This window comes from Falco punctatus (assembly GCF_963210335.1).
Source record: "Falco punctatus genome assembly, chromosome: 6".
Lineage (NCBI taxonomy): Eukaryota > Metazoa > Chordata > Aves > Falconiformes > Falconidae > Falco > Falco punctatus.
In genome coordinates, this window is record NC_137585.1 from 35344769 (window position 1) to 35360843 (window position 16075).

At 51.9% G+C, this 16075-nt stretch overlaps 1 protein-coding gene across 2 annotated transcripts; it reads right to left on the reverse strand.

Moving 5' to 3' along the window:
• Nucleotides 1-1038: 1038 nt before the first annotated feature.
• CBX6 (chromobox 6) lies at nucleotides 1039-16052 on the reverse strand. Of its 2 annotated transcripts, none has more exons than XM_080393810.1 (5): nucleotides 15561-16052; nucleotides 15366-15409; nucleotides 15123-15188; nucleotides 14862-14928; nucleotides 1039-6921 (listed from the first exon to the last, which is right to left on the reverse strand). In XM_080393810.1, the coding sequence occupies exons 1-5, from the start codon at nucleotides 15627-15629 to the stop codon at nucleotides 6004-6006; spliced, it is 1164 nt and encodes a 387-aa protein (XP_080249936.1). In that variant the 5' UTR covers nucleotides 15630-16052; the 3' UTR covers nucleotides 1039-6003. The 2 variants fall into 2 exon arrangements, with proteins under 2 accessions (XP_080249936.1, XP_080249935.1); XM_080393809.1 differs by having other exon boundaries at nucleotides 1039-6975.
• Nucleotides 16053-16075: the final 23 nt, after the last annotated feature.

Genomic DNA, 16075 nt, shown 5'->3' on the forward strand with positions numbered 1-16075 from the left:
TAGCCACATTAGCCTGACACAGGGCACATCAAAAGGAGAGAAGTAGAGAACGGAAGGGCAAAGGTGAGGATGGAGATAAGACTCCAACATCTCCCACCTACACCCTCAAAAAGAAACTACACACATTGCACTCTGGGGAGAGACCTAAAAAATAGAAGAAAACAAAATAAAGCCACTTATTTGCTCAACCCCAAAGCATCGATGAAACGAAGGTACCTCCTGGTGTTACCTAGGGAAGGAAGCACGGAGAGGGGGATTTCTAAAGCGATACTCGGCACTCCTCTGGCTCCATGCAAATGTCGTGGGAGTCAGGCTGCCAGCACCCTCAGCAGGATGGTCCCCTCCACCCCCTACCCCCTTCACACAAGGGAGACTGAGGCACAGGGCAGCAACACAACTGGCACAAAGGCCACGGCAAACCAAGAAGGAACAGAACCCAAGAGGCACCAAATCCCTGGCCCCAAATTAATCTTCTACAGCACACTGCCTTCAGAGCAGAGTTCAGGAAGGCTACACACAAGGTGGTGGGTGAGACAGGGGGGAAAAGGGGAGGGGAAAAGGTTTCTTTCATATTTATATATAAAAAGTAAATAAGATCCCAGCTCTTGCACGATTATTGGGCGATTGAAAAATGCAGCAAAAGCAAGCGACATTGGAGTAAAAGGATGCGCCAGGCAAGGAGGAAAAGGTCTTGTCAGAAAGTGGGGAAGGAGGCAAGAGGAGAAAAAGCACTTAGCTAGACACGCACTCCAGGTTTGTTACACCTCCCAGGGAAGAAGGGCCTGCTCTCCCAAGCAGCCCCACTCATGCCACAACCTGGGGTAGGCAGAAGCATGGGGGTCTTGGGGCACCATCCTTCAGCATGGCAGCCTCTTTCTGCCAGGAGGTCCCCAGGAAGGTGATCATCCCCGAACACTAGGAGCTGCCAAAACCTCCTCTACAAAGAGGGGCTGGGAAAGGGACTGAAATCCCTAGGAAGACTCAGCTCAGAGACAGCTCCCACCTGGTTAAAAGCAGGATTGTGGGTGGGGTTGGTTGTTGGATTTTTTTTTTTTCTTTTTCTTTTGTTTATTTCATAAAAATCTCCCTGGGAACTTCAGTAAGGGGAGATGCAGAGAAAAGCTCTCTTTCCTTTTTGAAAACAGAAATTAAGCAGTGGCTTACCACAGCTGACCCTGCTTACCACGCTATTTCTCTGTTTTCCATGCCAAAAGGAGCTTGCATCTCATTAGCTTCACACCCCCCCAGTCCCACTCTGCTCACCGAGGAGAAAAAGAGAGCACAAGAGAGGAGGCTGCCACTCCAAGCTGAAGGCCGTGGGAAGCACTGACAGAGCTCGATGGGCAGAGAGAGAAGAAGTTCCCAAGAGCAGCCCAGGCTATGCGAGGCATTGAGACATCTGTCACCTGCCACTGCAAAGCCAAGGGCACCAGAGAAGTCCAAACAGGAAAAGCTGTCCTAGCGTCCCCTGCCTGCCACCTTCTGTTCAGACACCAACATCTGGTGGCTTCCCTCTTCCCTGCAGTCACTCCCATGCACCAGATGAATGCCCAGCGGAGACATCTTGGATGGGGAAGCAAGCACACAGGAGCTGCCTCCTTGCTTTGAAGAAATGTTTGAGCAACTCTTCCCTGCCACCCTGCAGGAAGCTGGAATAGAAGGCAGCAGCCCTACTCAAGCACAGTCCTGTTGGGGTGTTCCTCTCCCTCCCCCCCACCCCAAAACCTCCAGCAGTTGCTGGCCTCGAGGAGGGGGTACACATTGCTCAGCACAACCTTCACAGCACACAAGGCAGTTCTCCCACCTGCCTCTGAAGATCCGGCTACCGCCAGGATGGCAGACTGCATACAGATGGGACTCTGTTCTCTGTCCTGATGTGGTGAATCTTACGTGGAAAAATGCCACACACGCCCACCTGTTGCTGGAAGAAGCTAAGAGACCCTACAGAGGGGAGGCATATCTGCTTCCCAGGAGATAAGCCCACCACATTTAATCCTGCTTGGATATGGGGGAGGGAAAAGAGAAGAGACAGTGACTTGGCAGGAAAGGTACACACCAACCCCAAATCTTAGCAGCTTGCTGTGCATGCAAAGTTAAGTCAACTGTTTTCATGTGGGTGGCCTGATCCACATTCTAGCAGAACATGACCAGCCATTTCTGAGGGCCACTCGGCCGAAAAACCACTTAAGAGACTCCACCTTAGCTCACAGGAGAGGTATGGGAGGGAAGGGAACTCACTCCAACACTTGGGAGGCAAGGACGGGAAGGGTTTGTAGACAGGGTTCCTCCAACATGCAACTTGCCTTTTCAGCTCAGAGATCGCTGCTTAGTCCCAGAATGCCTTTGCCTCCAGTTCAACCAAGCCAAACAACATCCCAGACACACATGCTTCGATACTACAAAATACTCTTTTCTCTAAGGACCATCTAATACCACTAGTTTGTGCAATCACTGCATTTATTATTCATTTTTAAACTCTCTCTCGCTCTCTCCCTGTAGAAATTTTTTTTAAACTTTTCTTTTTTTATGCAAAACTAATCATTTCACTTTTTCCACTCCATCATAAAATCTCCTCTAAAAACACGACAACAAGAGAACAAACATGGCACAGACACAGAGAATATTTCCCTGTTTGTTTTTTTTTTTTCTTTTTTCTAGGAGTTACAGGGAAGGGAAGGGGATACTTTCAAATAAACTCCTCCCTCAATCCCACGCCCTTTTCAAAGGGCATGGGTGGATCTTCTTTCCCATCTCCATTAAGGAGCAAGGGCAAAAAATTCAGAAGGAGGAGTGTAACCCACGTGAATACGAAGGTAGGTTAGTCAGCCTCAAGCGGCTCATCCACCTGAGGGGACTTGAGGCTGCTGCTGCATTCAAGTTAGCAAACCTCTAACTCAAAACAGCACAGGATCCTCAATTTGGATCCAAGAGGTTCAGGGTTTGGTTCCCACCTGGTGACCCACCCAGGGAGAGATTTGTCACACAAGCAGTTGAGCTGTGTCTGCAAGCCGGATCATACTCCTTTCTTCCTCCACAAAGTTCTACTGCATGAGTTCCTCTGCTGCAACAAGTCCCCTCATCTCCTCACCACAGAAAGAAGGTCCTCATGGAGTATCCCTACAATGACCCACTGTTTTGCTCTTCACAGACAGTCCCCTTGCTTGTCACTCTGGAGAAAGGCAAAACCCCTTCGATTAAACAATTCCTGCCCCCTGCCCCCAAAGAACACCATACAAGAGACACTGGGGAAAAGAATTCTGCCAAGCAAACACATCTTGGCCAAAACACATCAAGAGTTTCCTATTAAAGTTCCCTTTTATCTCCCACTTAAACGCATCATTATTTTTTTTTGCAGAACCTCGACACCACAAAACAAAACACATCGCCACATACACACCAAACAGTAACTTAACAACCTAAAGTGACTGGCCAGTTTGCATTCACCCCACAAAAGCTCCTCTTATCTCACAGCCACAGAATAGTTCTTGTTGAGAAGGGGGGGCAGGGGTGGAAGAAGACAATCTCCTCACTATTTCCCTAAGAAAGAGCTGTTCCCTATGCCTACAAACTGCTCACCTTTGAAGCTGCAGTCAAATGGATAGGCTATGCTAAAATAAGGGATCCCCGGGTGTGCCAGGCACAGGAAAGATGCCAAAAAAACCAAACAAACAACAAAAAAAGAGACACGAAAAATACAGGCAAGTATTAATATAGACACACACAAGTCCAACAAGTTATAGGAAGCCTTAGCCTGGTGAATGGATCAGGGAAGTCTCTTTCTCCCTGCCCCTAGCTTCAGCTGTTAATGCAACTGCATCCCCAAGGAGTCCACTAAGGTCTTTAACCAAGGAAAGAAAGAGGTGTACAAAGGGTGGTGCTAACAGCACCTGGAATCCCCCTCGAACTGTCTGCACAGACACTCAACCACAACTAGTGTGAATTCACAGTGCCCCACGTCTCTGAATGCCACCCACTGTGAGGCAAGACTTTCAGGGAGGGTAGCAGATTTTATTACACCAACCCAGGCACTGGAGGCAGGGAAAAGACAAGCTCTGGGCACAGAAGCCCTAATTAAGGTCAGAAGCTGGTCTATTCCTCCACCACCCCAATGACGCCTCTTGGGCAGACAAATATAACTCTCTCCCACAAACCGCCTCCCTTCTACCCTCAGACCACTGCAACCACAAAATCACTACTCCACGTGAGAGCACTCCTTGGAGCTGGAAGCTCCTGAGCACCCTCATGCAGAAGCACCAGAGGGGCTGATTCCACTCACGTTCTCCCACACAGGGCAGGTCTGCAAGTAGGTATGCCCTGATACGGGGAATTTTTTCCACCCTTTTCACCTCTGCAGCATGTTATGTAGAAGTGACACCCCTTTGCCCCATCCTGAATACCAGGGACAGGGCTGAGAGGGCGAGGCTCTCCCACAGATTGATCAGCACCTCTTTTCCTTGCCCCTACAGGCTGGGTCCTGTGCAAGTAGGGGGAGAACGGAGAGCAAAGGAACGGCATCTCACTGGGAAGCTTAGGACCCACACAGAAACAGAGCAAGCCAGAAGCGGCATGCAAAAGAGAGCTTATTTTGCATGTGAACAAGAGTGGTCAGGGAAAGAGGGAGCAACAGCAAGCGTAGCCTTGCTTGCTCCTACTTGCTAGGGGCAAAGAGAAGGAATTTATCAGCTCACAAGAGCTCTGGGGGAAGAGATCCAGCGTACATGCATACGATGTGAGAGACAGTTATTTCTTATTAGCACCTTTGGTTGACAGTTGTAAGGGCTGTTTCAGATGATGAAAAGACAGAGGGGAACCCTCTTCTAGGCCATCAACCACAGGGAAGGAGAGCAGGAAAGACAAAAGGAAGCAGGAAGAGCAAATGACCCACCTTAGCATCCCTCCCTCCCTCCTTCTGAGGGAGTGGGGGGAAGCAAACGGGATCAGGGAAGCTTACACGCAAAGGATGAGACCAGCCTCACCCGGCTGGGGCAGCAACACGCTGTCAGTGTATCTTCCCCCAAATTAAAGGATGGACGCACAGCCCACTTCCACTTCCACCACAGAAAGGGCAGGGAAGGGCATTTCATGCCCTCACCCCCAAGCAAGTGCAATTGATGAACACCAGGAGGAAGATCTGGGCCAGAAGCAGATTCCCCTTTTCTTTCCTTCCCCCTGCAGAGCTGAACAAGTTGGAAGATGCAGGGGAAGAGGAGGGACCAGGACACCTGAAAGCGCCCATACAACTGCCAAGGTAGCACCAATAGTCAAAGGAAAGGGGAAGCCAATATAGGGCGTATGCTGCATGGGGCACCCCGCACCACCCCAGCTTTGTCTCAAGCACCTTCCAGACATGACACGTTACCTGCCCCTCTCCCCCTTGCTCTAGGGGCATCTGGATCTGCAACTGCCATGAGGACAGCAGAGGACAGGGCAGATCCAGGCCAAGAAGGGGAAGGATGACAGGATCAGAGTCATGGCAAGGGGGAAACACAGGAATGGAAGAGACTGCATGCACATTGTGGGAGAAGGCTTGGAGGATGTGGGCGAGGGCTTCAATCCTCTTACATGCTCCCCTCAAGGGTCTGGAGCTCCTCTTCAGTTTTCATCAAAGACAGAAGGGGGAGGAGGAGGAAGAGCACCTTCCCCACCACCCCCACAGGCACACAGACACGCTCACCCATCCCTCATTCCCAAAGGCTCCGCCGCCTGTTGGACAACACCACATTCAAGGACAACCAACCACTCCCCAGCCCCACCACAACCCTCCCAGCCTCCTCCCAGCAGCAGCGACACCCAGGAACGGTGGGTGCCCCCACTCCCCTCCACTGACACACTCCAGCCTCTAGGCAAGCAGGAGTGGGCAGAGGGAAAGGAGGAGGAAGAGTGGCAGTGAGGGCAAGAGGGACAGCCAAGGGGAGAAGGAGAGAACTAAGGACAGCCATTCGCACCATGACTTCTCGCAGGTAGAGCTCCCCCCACACCCCTGGAGCAGGGGGACCCAGCTGCTCACTTGCTGCTTCCTCCACCGCCACCTGCCGCCACCTTCTCAAAATCCTCCGCATTGCAGAACTCCTTGATGGTGACAGTGAGAAGGTTGCTGGTGACATCTGTGACCACCACGTTAGAGCAAGGGGACATCTCAGGACGCCAGTCGCCGGCCTCCTGCTCCAGGTCAGAAGAGGAGAGCGACAAGGAGGGCGTCTGCCCTCCACTGCACCCTCCTGGGGGAGAGCGCTTGCTGGTGGCAGCTGACTCTGGTGGGATCGAGAGGTCGAGGACCTCTGACTCACGCCAGTCGGGGATGGCTGGGCTGAGGGTCTCAGGAAGCAGCTTTGGAGGTGAATCATCTGGGTCAGAAGAGGAGTGGGGGGCAGGCGATGGGCACCCAGAGGAACTGGAACTGGGGGCATCATAGGGGGTGGAGCCCATAATGAGCCCACAGGAGGCTGCCTGGGAGCCTTCAGCCTCCCCTTTGCCCTCCAGAGAGGGGGCAGGTGCAGCGGACGGCTTATTGTAGAGCGAAAAGGCGCCGAACTTCATGTGGCGGATCTGGGTGCGGAGAACGCTTTCGCTGAACTTTTTGCTCTTGCCAATGACACGATTTCGGGACGGGATCTTGGGCCGAGCAAGGCCCCCGGCCCCATTGGCTGGCTTCCCACCTTTGTCAATGACTTTGAGGTTGAGGATGATGCGACTGCGCTTTGGCTCGCGGGGTTTCACCTTACGATTGATGATGCGGACGGTCTCCGAGAAGGGCGAGACGGGAGGACGGATGCCAGCCCCACCACCCACACTCCCGCTGTTCTGGGGGTCTGGACGGGGCAGGGGGCGCCGGGACATGCGGTGGCATCGCCGGATGTCTTTCTTGAGCCGATGCACTGCGGCACTGGAGTGGAGCTTGGGAGAGGAGGTGCTAGAACCAGGCTTGACAGAAAAGTGTACATCCCCAATGTGGAGGGCCTCCGCTTGGGCCCGAGCCTGCGGTGGTGGGGAGAGAGAAAAAAAACAGGGTCAGAGAGGCAGCCTAGATGCAGCCATATCTTAAGTCAGGCATTGCTCACCTCAGGACAAGTGCTTACCAGCAATGCTGTGTCACATTTATACCCACATTAATGACAAGCACACATACACGTGATATACTACTGATAGCTACGGCACAGCCCCCGTACAAGCACAGGGCACTGTCTATGTCCTTTTCGGGCAGCTAATTACTCCCAAGGCTGTGGCCCTGCTGACAGGTGCTTTCCCCAGGAGGAAACCACCACCCTCCAGCCATCTTTCAGGGTTACAGTTAATGGCTTCCAAGGCCCACCTCAGTCATCATTATCAGCCGAAGCGCACAACCCTCCACCGTTGGCCAACCAAGCATCCTCCTAGGTACTGGGGCTGTTAGTGTTGGGTTAGCATCCAAAATTACACATTAGTCCCCAGACAGGGGACTGCATCAGGTCCTCTACAAAATGAGAGCAAGACAAAGCAGACAGGAAGAGTAATGCATCCAGTTTGCTCTTCCCCTCCCGCAACCAGACTCAACTGCTCTGGAAAGCATGGTAGAAGGGGGTCTTAAGGAGCACAAATGGAGGTGGGCGAGGGTGGTCTAATGGAACTTTCTTAGCTAAACACAAGAAATGTGGAGATTCGAAACTTAATTTTAACTAGAGACCACAAGCAAGTTGTTTATCCTTACTCTGCTGTGGAAGCAAGGTCCAGTGTTTAAAGCCAGAGACTAAGTCAGCTGGAATTCAAGTTTAGCTGCATCTCCAAAGAAGAGACTGCCTTGTCCTTTTGAACACCACGCTTGTTTGAAACCTACTACTGGAACACAGCAGGAACAGCACTGGTTCAACTGCTTGGTGCCAGCCCTGCCCGAGAACCAGGGCAGAGGAACAAGAGTTTTAAACTCTTCTGGTGCTTGGAGATAGTGCCAAAACCTGTCCTGGTTCACGCACCAGGAACAGGAGCATTTTCTGGCAGCAGGAACAACAGTTTCATTGGTAAGTTGAGGCAGTATGACCTGAAGACTCTACGGGCACAAAACCCTAGTGTATTCTTAAATAATACCTTGTCAGAGGAAGCTGCTTGTAGAGCACAGCCTCTCACCTGCACCCTACTCCCTGCCCAAACAAACCCCCGTCCTTATTCCTTCCTCAGCAGTGGTTTACAGGCACAAGTCACCCAGGCCTGGAGGCGACAGGCGAGCCCCTCTGCCGGCCCATCTAGTGAGCAGCTTCCCCCACCTGGTGGGCACAACAAGAACTGCAGAGCTAGAAGACAGCTGCTTTTCCTCCCCAACTTTTCCATCCCGTGTTGCCCCCTAGTACACGCCAAGATCGGGATGGCTTCTTGCCAGCTAAGAGCTTAAGCATTCCAACACCATCTCCTTTGTCACCCTGCAGGCTGCGCCTCCTACCAGAGAAACGCCTGAGGAAAAAAAGTGTGCGTGTAAAGGCAGGGATCTAACATATCTAAGCGAGGGGCCCAGGCCAGCTCTTGCACAATAAGCTCAACCCCCTGGCTCTACATCCCCAGAGTTCTGCTGTTACCCAGTGCCCCTCTTCTCCCACAGAGATCCCCATGGGAACCGCAGAAGATCCTGAACTAGCACAGAACAGAGACGTGAAGACATTTCATTCCTCTCTGGCTAATGCCAGATGATCGTGCTGCTCTTCAGTACTACTGGTACACTGGCTTTAAAAGGACTGCAAAAATGAAGCCTCCTTCCCTGGCTGTATGTGGAAAGATAGACCAAAAGCTCATCTGAACCAGGGAATCTAGACTTTGTATTAGCCAACTGACAAAGAAACAGAGATGACTAACACGACTGCCAAGGCAAGCACAGCCACTCCGCACGCTAAGCCTGGGCTGTACAGGGCTGTTTCACCTAGCTATAGGGAAGTGTCCCCAGCAAAGATAAACCCCAACATGCCCCGCTGCAGCAGGAAGCATCCCAGTGTCCAGCTAGTTTCTCGTTGCTCGGCCTCACGTGTTACTCCATGCCTCAGACTGTTCAGAAAATGGTTACATACAGTTTCTGTCCCAGGCATCCTACGGGCTGGAGCACAGCAGCAGCACCACGAAAACTCCCTGCACCATGTATCAACTCTCCCCATCCCAATGAACCACTACTTCGAGACCCTCCTGCAGACCCTGCCAGGAGACCACAAGCACAGACAGATGCACATCTAGGGCTGCGCTTGCTCCCTCTCTTCACAGGTCCCTCTGAAGCAGATGGCAAGACACCAGGACAAGCTACAGTTTGTTTTCTGCCATTACATACTAGCACAGCCTGGATTAATGACTTTATTATTCCTTTCCCTCCCCTGCCCCATCATAGCCAGCCTTCCCAGCATTGCTGCTCTTGTGCTTTGGGCTTCCTGCCAATTTACCGCTGCTCAGCTGAGAGCAAAGTGCAACACTACGTCCCGTTCCAAAACGCAGGACAGGGAAGCCAGGCAGAGGGTACAGACAGATGTGCAGTAAAAATCCTTGATCCACAGCTTCAGCAGAGAGACACAGGCATCCTTCAGGGCCTCTCCTGCTGCCAACACTGCACATTGTAGATTAATTCCCTACCCTGTAATCATGCCTCAGAGTGAGGAGTTCTGCCCCTCCCGTGCCACACTGCTCAGATCACCCATGAGAAAGAAGGCAGCCTCCCCCAAGCCTGGGGGAAGCAGTCACAAACATCCACAGTTGCCTTATACACCCCAAAGTTCCTCAGCAAAGCTTCCCATCAACGACATTAAAAGAAAAGCAGTAGTGCTGGGATGGTCACTGCCTGGCCACTTCCATAATCCTGCTGATTTTACTTTCTCAGCCTATGCACATGAATTGGCTCCTGTCCCTTTTTGACAGACACCCGTCTTGGTTTTGTGCTTATACAGCAGCTAGCACAGAGCTCTGGTCCACGGCTAGGGCTTCTCCGGTATGCCAGATACTGGGTCTCCTTCACTTGCTAGATGTCTGCATTTCCAGTTACATCTGGGGCACTTCCTCACGGCTGAAGATGTTTCAGCTCTCTGCATTTACTAAATTGCAGTTTCAGTAGTCTCCAGGTAGACAAGCAGCATTGATCTCCTTGGCCAGATTATTAAAATAGAGGGTAAGCTGGGAGCCAACAGTCCTCCCCTGGTACTACACTGCTATCCCCAGCGACAGTCTTCAATGCAAGTTCCAAAGAGCAATATGCAAAATATTCAGCTTACTTTGAGCTTGTTTTTCCAGGTAAGGTTTCAAGAAAAACAGTATCAGGTGCTTTATCTAAGGCCAGCCCCCAAAGCCCTCTCACTTGCAAAGCTCAGTATTCCTACTACAGGATCAGGTTTACTCAGGCATCAACTATACAAACTCAAGTCTCTTCCCTGCAAAGGACAGCACATTTCCTGGGCTCTCCTTCTCCTGCTTCCAACTTCACACCAAGTAACTTGCCACCTCTGGTTTGGAGAAGACTCTGTGTTCAGTTTTATCCGTTAGAAATGCACATCTCCCTGCTATGGATCCGTTATTTAACCACACTCATGAGCCGTATGAGTATAAGGTCTTCGAAAAACAAACCCATTTAGTCCTTTCAGCTGCATCACCACAGTTTGCTACTTAACTCAGAAGTTTTCCAAACGGAAACCACCTCTCTGGATTTTGCTGTTTTCACCTGCAAGATTTGCTCACTGCCGAAGAGGTACTCAGCATGTATACAAAGTAATTCACCCTGCTTACAGCTCAGCCTACATCAGGTTGCAGCTTCTGGAGGCTTGCTGCAGTGCTCTGTCACGAGAACAAGCCAATTGCTTCCCTTCCCCCTCTTCCCTTTTGGGATATGTATCACCTTTATTTAGCTTGTACAGCTCTCCCTCACTGCCCATGGGAACAAGTATATCTCCCCTGTTCCCTACTATTTCTGAATAACTGTCCCTTGAGGCCCAGCAAGCATATTTGTTCATTCATTCCCTTAACGCACTGAGGCACACAAGCACGTACACGGACACGTGCTTAGAAAAGCCTCTCTTACCTGATTTGTATCAAAATCTCCGCAATCCAGAAGAAAAAAAAAAAAAAAAGACAAAAAAAGGACCTTATAGGGCTATGAATTTCTACTTAATTATTTCAAAATCAAGTAATTTCCAGTAGTGCTGCTGCACCATAGTAGTGCTACTCTCTCATAAATTACTGGCTCTGCTTCGCTTTTTATTCTCCACCTGCATTCCCACAGTCCTTAGTCCAAACAGCATTCGCAAGAGCTCTTCTTTCCCCTTTTTGGCTGCCATTCTGCCTTTTTATCACCCTCTTTCTTCTGCGGTCTTCCAAGTGACAAGGCAACAGCAAGCCAGTTCATAGCACAGTTCTCCCAAGCAACACTGCCATAAACTAGTTTCCCTACTGGATGGGGAACAGTCTGTTTTCAAACCACTCAGGGATAATTTATGAACGGGGAGGACATCAAAAGAAACCCAACTCCAACTTCAGAGTTCAAGGAAGGGCAAAATGACAGAACACCATGCTGCTCACCCCCTTCTCCCCCTCTGCTTCCTGCTGCCCCCCCGGCTCTCCTTTACCTCTTAATTCCCACTAACCTTCTCCAATCTTTTCACCTTAGTATTTACAGCCACCCTGACCAGGGGGTCTTTGCTAGCCACCCACTGAGCTTGCAGACCAGGCTCTGTCTCTTAAAAGCACTTGCTAGACTTTATTAGATTAGTTGGCGAGTTTTGCATTCCACACAGCGGAGTGCTGAGAGAAAAGCAAAATAAAAAGAGCAAACGGAGCAGGGGAAAGAGGAAGATCACTATAGCAAACGCTAGGTCTAACAGCTGAAGGGCCTGTCCTCGAGGATGACTCCTGCCAGACACTTAAGTGGCAAGGTAAGAGCCTTATGTACAGCGCTGCCCATTTCAGACCAAGGACTCTGCTTCCTGAACACTCAGCACAAAGCTTGCAGCATACCAGCAGCCTCCCAAGAATTACAACCTCCCGCCAAGCTTGATCTCAGCTGTGGGAAAGTTTGCCCCTAGTATGCAGAGGATAAAGACCCATTTCCTGCCCAAAACTTTTCAGTTGAAGTTTGCAGGGGTCACTTTCAAATACCGGCCATCTTGATAGCAATATTACAAAGCCCAGACTGTAATTTCCCTTTGTGGTCTGATCGAAAGGGCAAGTGTTAGACAGCTCTCAGCTACAGCAGCCTGGCTTGGCAGCAGGTGGCCGAAGATGCAGCTTTTCAAAGCTTTTCCAAAGGCGTGGGCCACTAACCTGCTGGAATGCTTTCTGCAAATCTCCCTGGGTGCCTATCTGCAGCTTTTCAGAACTAATCCCAGGATAAACGTAGCCCCAACTGCAAACTGGAACACCCACACAAGCCAGGGGACTGAGCGGTGTATCAGAACACTTATTTCGATGCCTTACTGGAGACTCTGAAACCTAAGTTTAAGCACTGATACACAAGAAAAATCCCAGCAAGCCACCAAGTCAAGGGCAGACTGGTCTACCAAAGCAGTCCTAGGCCAGACTCCTGCTTAAACATCATTGCATCCAGGCCTAATCTGTTCAGTTAACAGATCAAAAAGAATATTGTTCTAACTGCCAACTCCAAAGACTCCCTCTGGGATGCAAGAATCAAATTTCTTCCCTGCTGCTGAAATTCTCACTGGCAAGAGATTCTGCAGCTGAAAGAACTGAAAACATCGTTAGCGATGCACAAGGCAGAACTATATCCCACCCCTCCCGCAGCAGCACCAGTGCTGCAGGTCTAGCAGAGGTCAAATGCACGTCTTTAGCAGGTCAGAAAAAAATTGACAGAGATGCACACAACACAAACTATCACGCTGGTCTCTGTCATGTTTCTAGTCACAGTTGCACTGCTAGTGGTTTGCCTGAACAGAGCTCAAACAAGTTCAGATAGGGCTAGCCGAGATAGAGTTACTTCTTGCTGCCTAGCCTGGGGTGTTATTTTTAGGGTAGGATTCGAAGTCACAGAAAAATGGCAAGTCGGAGCACTAACAGTTTCACCAGCTCCGTTTCCCAGAGCAGCAAACCAAGCAGCAGTGGTAGCACTCTGCCCTGCCAGCCTCTCCCACAATGTGGCACCAGCTTTCAGGAGAGCCCGTTTCACTCCCTATCGCGATTCACCTTCTACAACGTACCAAGCCAGCTCTGCAAACCCACAGGTTTTCAGCAGCATTTGAGAAGCTGGCAGAAGGAAGATGTGCCACAGAAATGTGTCAGGGATGTGATTCAAAGGATGCTGTTGAATTACTCAGGTTCCAAGTTGGGGGGGGGGGGTTAAAGGGCAAGGGGAGAAGTGAAGGAATGAGTGGGCTTTATTTTTGAGTTTGGGGTTGGTTTTGTTTTTTTAAGCAAGTGAAAAATTTGCAATGGATTTTGCCGCGTCACATTGCAAATCAAAAAGACACCAATTACACACAGTAACATTAAAAGCACAGCACAAACACTTATTTACCACTCTGAAAAATGTCAGGTGTTACAAATACCAGTATTTTTCAATTCAAGCAGAGAACTATTTTAAGCTGGTGGTTTCCCTTTAAGCGTTCCCCTGCATTGTTGGAAACCTAAACACAAGGGTTTCATTTAATGCATGACTGCCAGAAAGAGAAAAACCAACTAGTCTAGTTTCCCTGAATAAAGTGTAAGAGGTAGTACATATCAGTTATGTTTGTAGTTCTCAGTCTGCAGATACAGAAAACTGTTAGCAGAAAAACAAGCAACGAGGGAGGACAGTTCCATTGGCAGGCCTTTCCGAGGATTACCACAGGCCCCTGGGTTCTACTTGGGGCATCAGAATACGCCTGTTCCTGCGTTTCATCTGTGTGCTTCTTTATGTCCTTTTAAAGCAGAGGTGACACCCTGTCCCTCACCACTCTTTCCAGTGCTCATACAGTTAAAGTGCTGCGCTAACTTGAGTAAAGCTCCTACCACTGTCAGGCAAAGGAAAGTATTAACCCGTTTCACAGATGGGGAAACATGCACAAAGGCTAAATGACTTGCCCAAAGCCATAGGATGACTTAGTGATAGTGATGCCTTACCACAGGGTCTGCCCTGGCTGTTCCAGGGCTTTATACCAGATCAAGACCGGGGAAGCTGTGAACTCACTCATTTGTCTTAATCACACAAAAGTATGCTGTTTCTACAAGGTACCAGATTTCTTAATTAAAAGAAGAAAGCAAAAAACCAGGGGGGGTGTGGGGGGTGTGTGCACTAGGGACTACCTTCCTCGTTCTTCACTGTGAGCAAGGAGAGATGCTACAACACCTTGCAGAGCCACTGGGTCTATCAGAGAGGAACTAGAAACTTTGGCTGCTATCCTACGCAGTGGTGAAACACTCTCCCCACCCCCCAAAAAAGAAGTGCAAAACAAGCCTGCAGTTTACAGATCAAAACATGAACCCTTCGTGAAACTCCTGTAGAGCACCTACATCCTGAAACACAACCGGAGGAGCACAAGTGGCAGCGGGATTCCCAGCACAGCTGCCCGATTGCTCAGCAGGCTGCTAAGTTGCAGGGTGCAGGCTGGATGGAATAGACTGCTGAAGGAAGCAGGAGCAGGGCTGGCTAGCTCTCCACTGCGGCAGCAGAAGGCCGTAAAGAGAGAGGATCTTGGAAAGAGACTGCAGCCTCACCATGCACATCCGTGCGTACCGACCGTCCTGCTGGGGCACCCGTCGCATGCACACACGCTTTCCCCTCGCATGCTCCTGCCTCCCTGCCCCCCACCCACTTTCCTGTCGGGTTGTCCCAGTGTTTGCAGAGTAGGCGGCAGGCACAAGTCATTTGAAAGCCCAGTCCTTCCAAAGGCATGCACCAGCGAGGTTTGAGAGACATTTGGCTAGGCCTAAGTTCTTTAAATAAGAGTTACCTTCAGGAGAAAAGTTTTAGGCTTAGGTCCTCTCTTCTTGGGCCCATACAGCTCACGCTCTCGTTCCCTTTAGGGAGTCAAATTTGTGGAGACGTTAAAACTTTTCCCAAAGGGTGAAACACAAGCATACAAGTTTAAAAAAAAAATATTAGAAAATAAAAAATAAATAAAGAAGAGCCTGGATGCCCTTTCCCGCTCACCCCCTCCCCACGCCAGGCCCGCCGCCGCCCCCCCAGCCCAGGGTGCGTGGCGAACACTCACTTCTGCTCGAAGGCTGCGATGAGGCGGGAGTCCAGGATGTTCTCCTCAGGCTCCCAGGTGCTGTACCTGCCGGGCGCGGCGGCGGAAGAGACAACCAAGGCGTCAGAGCCCAGAGCCCCCCACAGCCGCACGCACGGACCCCACACCCCGCCCCGTCCCATCCCATCCCGTGCCCACAAACCCCGCGGCCCCGGGGGCGGCCCCCACCGGGGGCGCGGCCCCCCCGCGGCGGGATGCACTCACTTGATGGCCCAGCCTTTCCATTTCACCAGGTACTCGATGCGCCCCTGCAACACACGGGAGAGGGGGGGTGGGGGGTGAGGCGGGGGCCCGGCGGGCCGGCGAGCGGCGCGGCCAGAGTGCGGCAGCGAGAACCAGGGGGGGCCGGGGGGCGGTCCCGCGGCCGCCCCCCCACCCCCGCGCCGGTCGGCCCCTCACCTTTCGGATGCGCCGCTTGATGATGGACTCGGCGGCGAAGACGCGCTCCCCCACTGCAGACAGCTCCATCTTGCTCCTCGGCGGCGGCGCCCACAGCCCATAATAATCCCGCCCGCCCGCCCGCGCCGCCCCGCCCCCTGCCACCCGCCCCGCCCTCCTCGTGCCGCCGCCGGCTCGCGCACGCCCGCGCGCCCCCTCCCGCCGCGGCCGCGCGTGACCCTCCCCCCACCCGTGCGTGGGCGGGGGGGGCGGTTGCTAAGGGAAGGGGGTCGCGCGCAGGCGCCGGCCCTTAAAGAGGCCGCCCGGCGGGGGGTGCGAGGGCGGCGGCGCGGCCCCGGCCCCCTCAGAGGCGTCCTGCGGGCAGCGGCGGGCGGCCCGCGGGCACGGCGGTGGTGCCGCGCTGCATCTCGGCCGCCTCAGCCCCTTCCCGCCCGAGCGGGGCCTGTATTTCACTTAAAACAATGGCGGCAGCGGGGCCGCGCAGCCTCCGCTCCTCCCGCACACGCAGATGCACC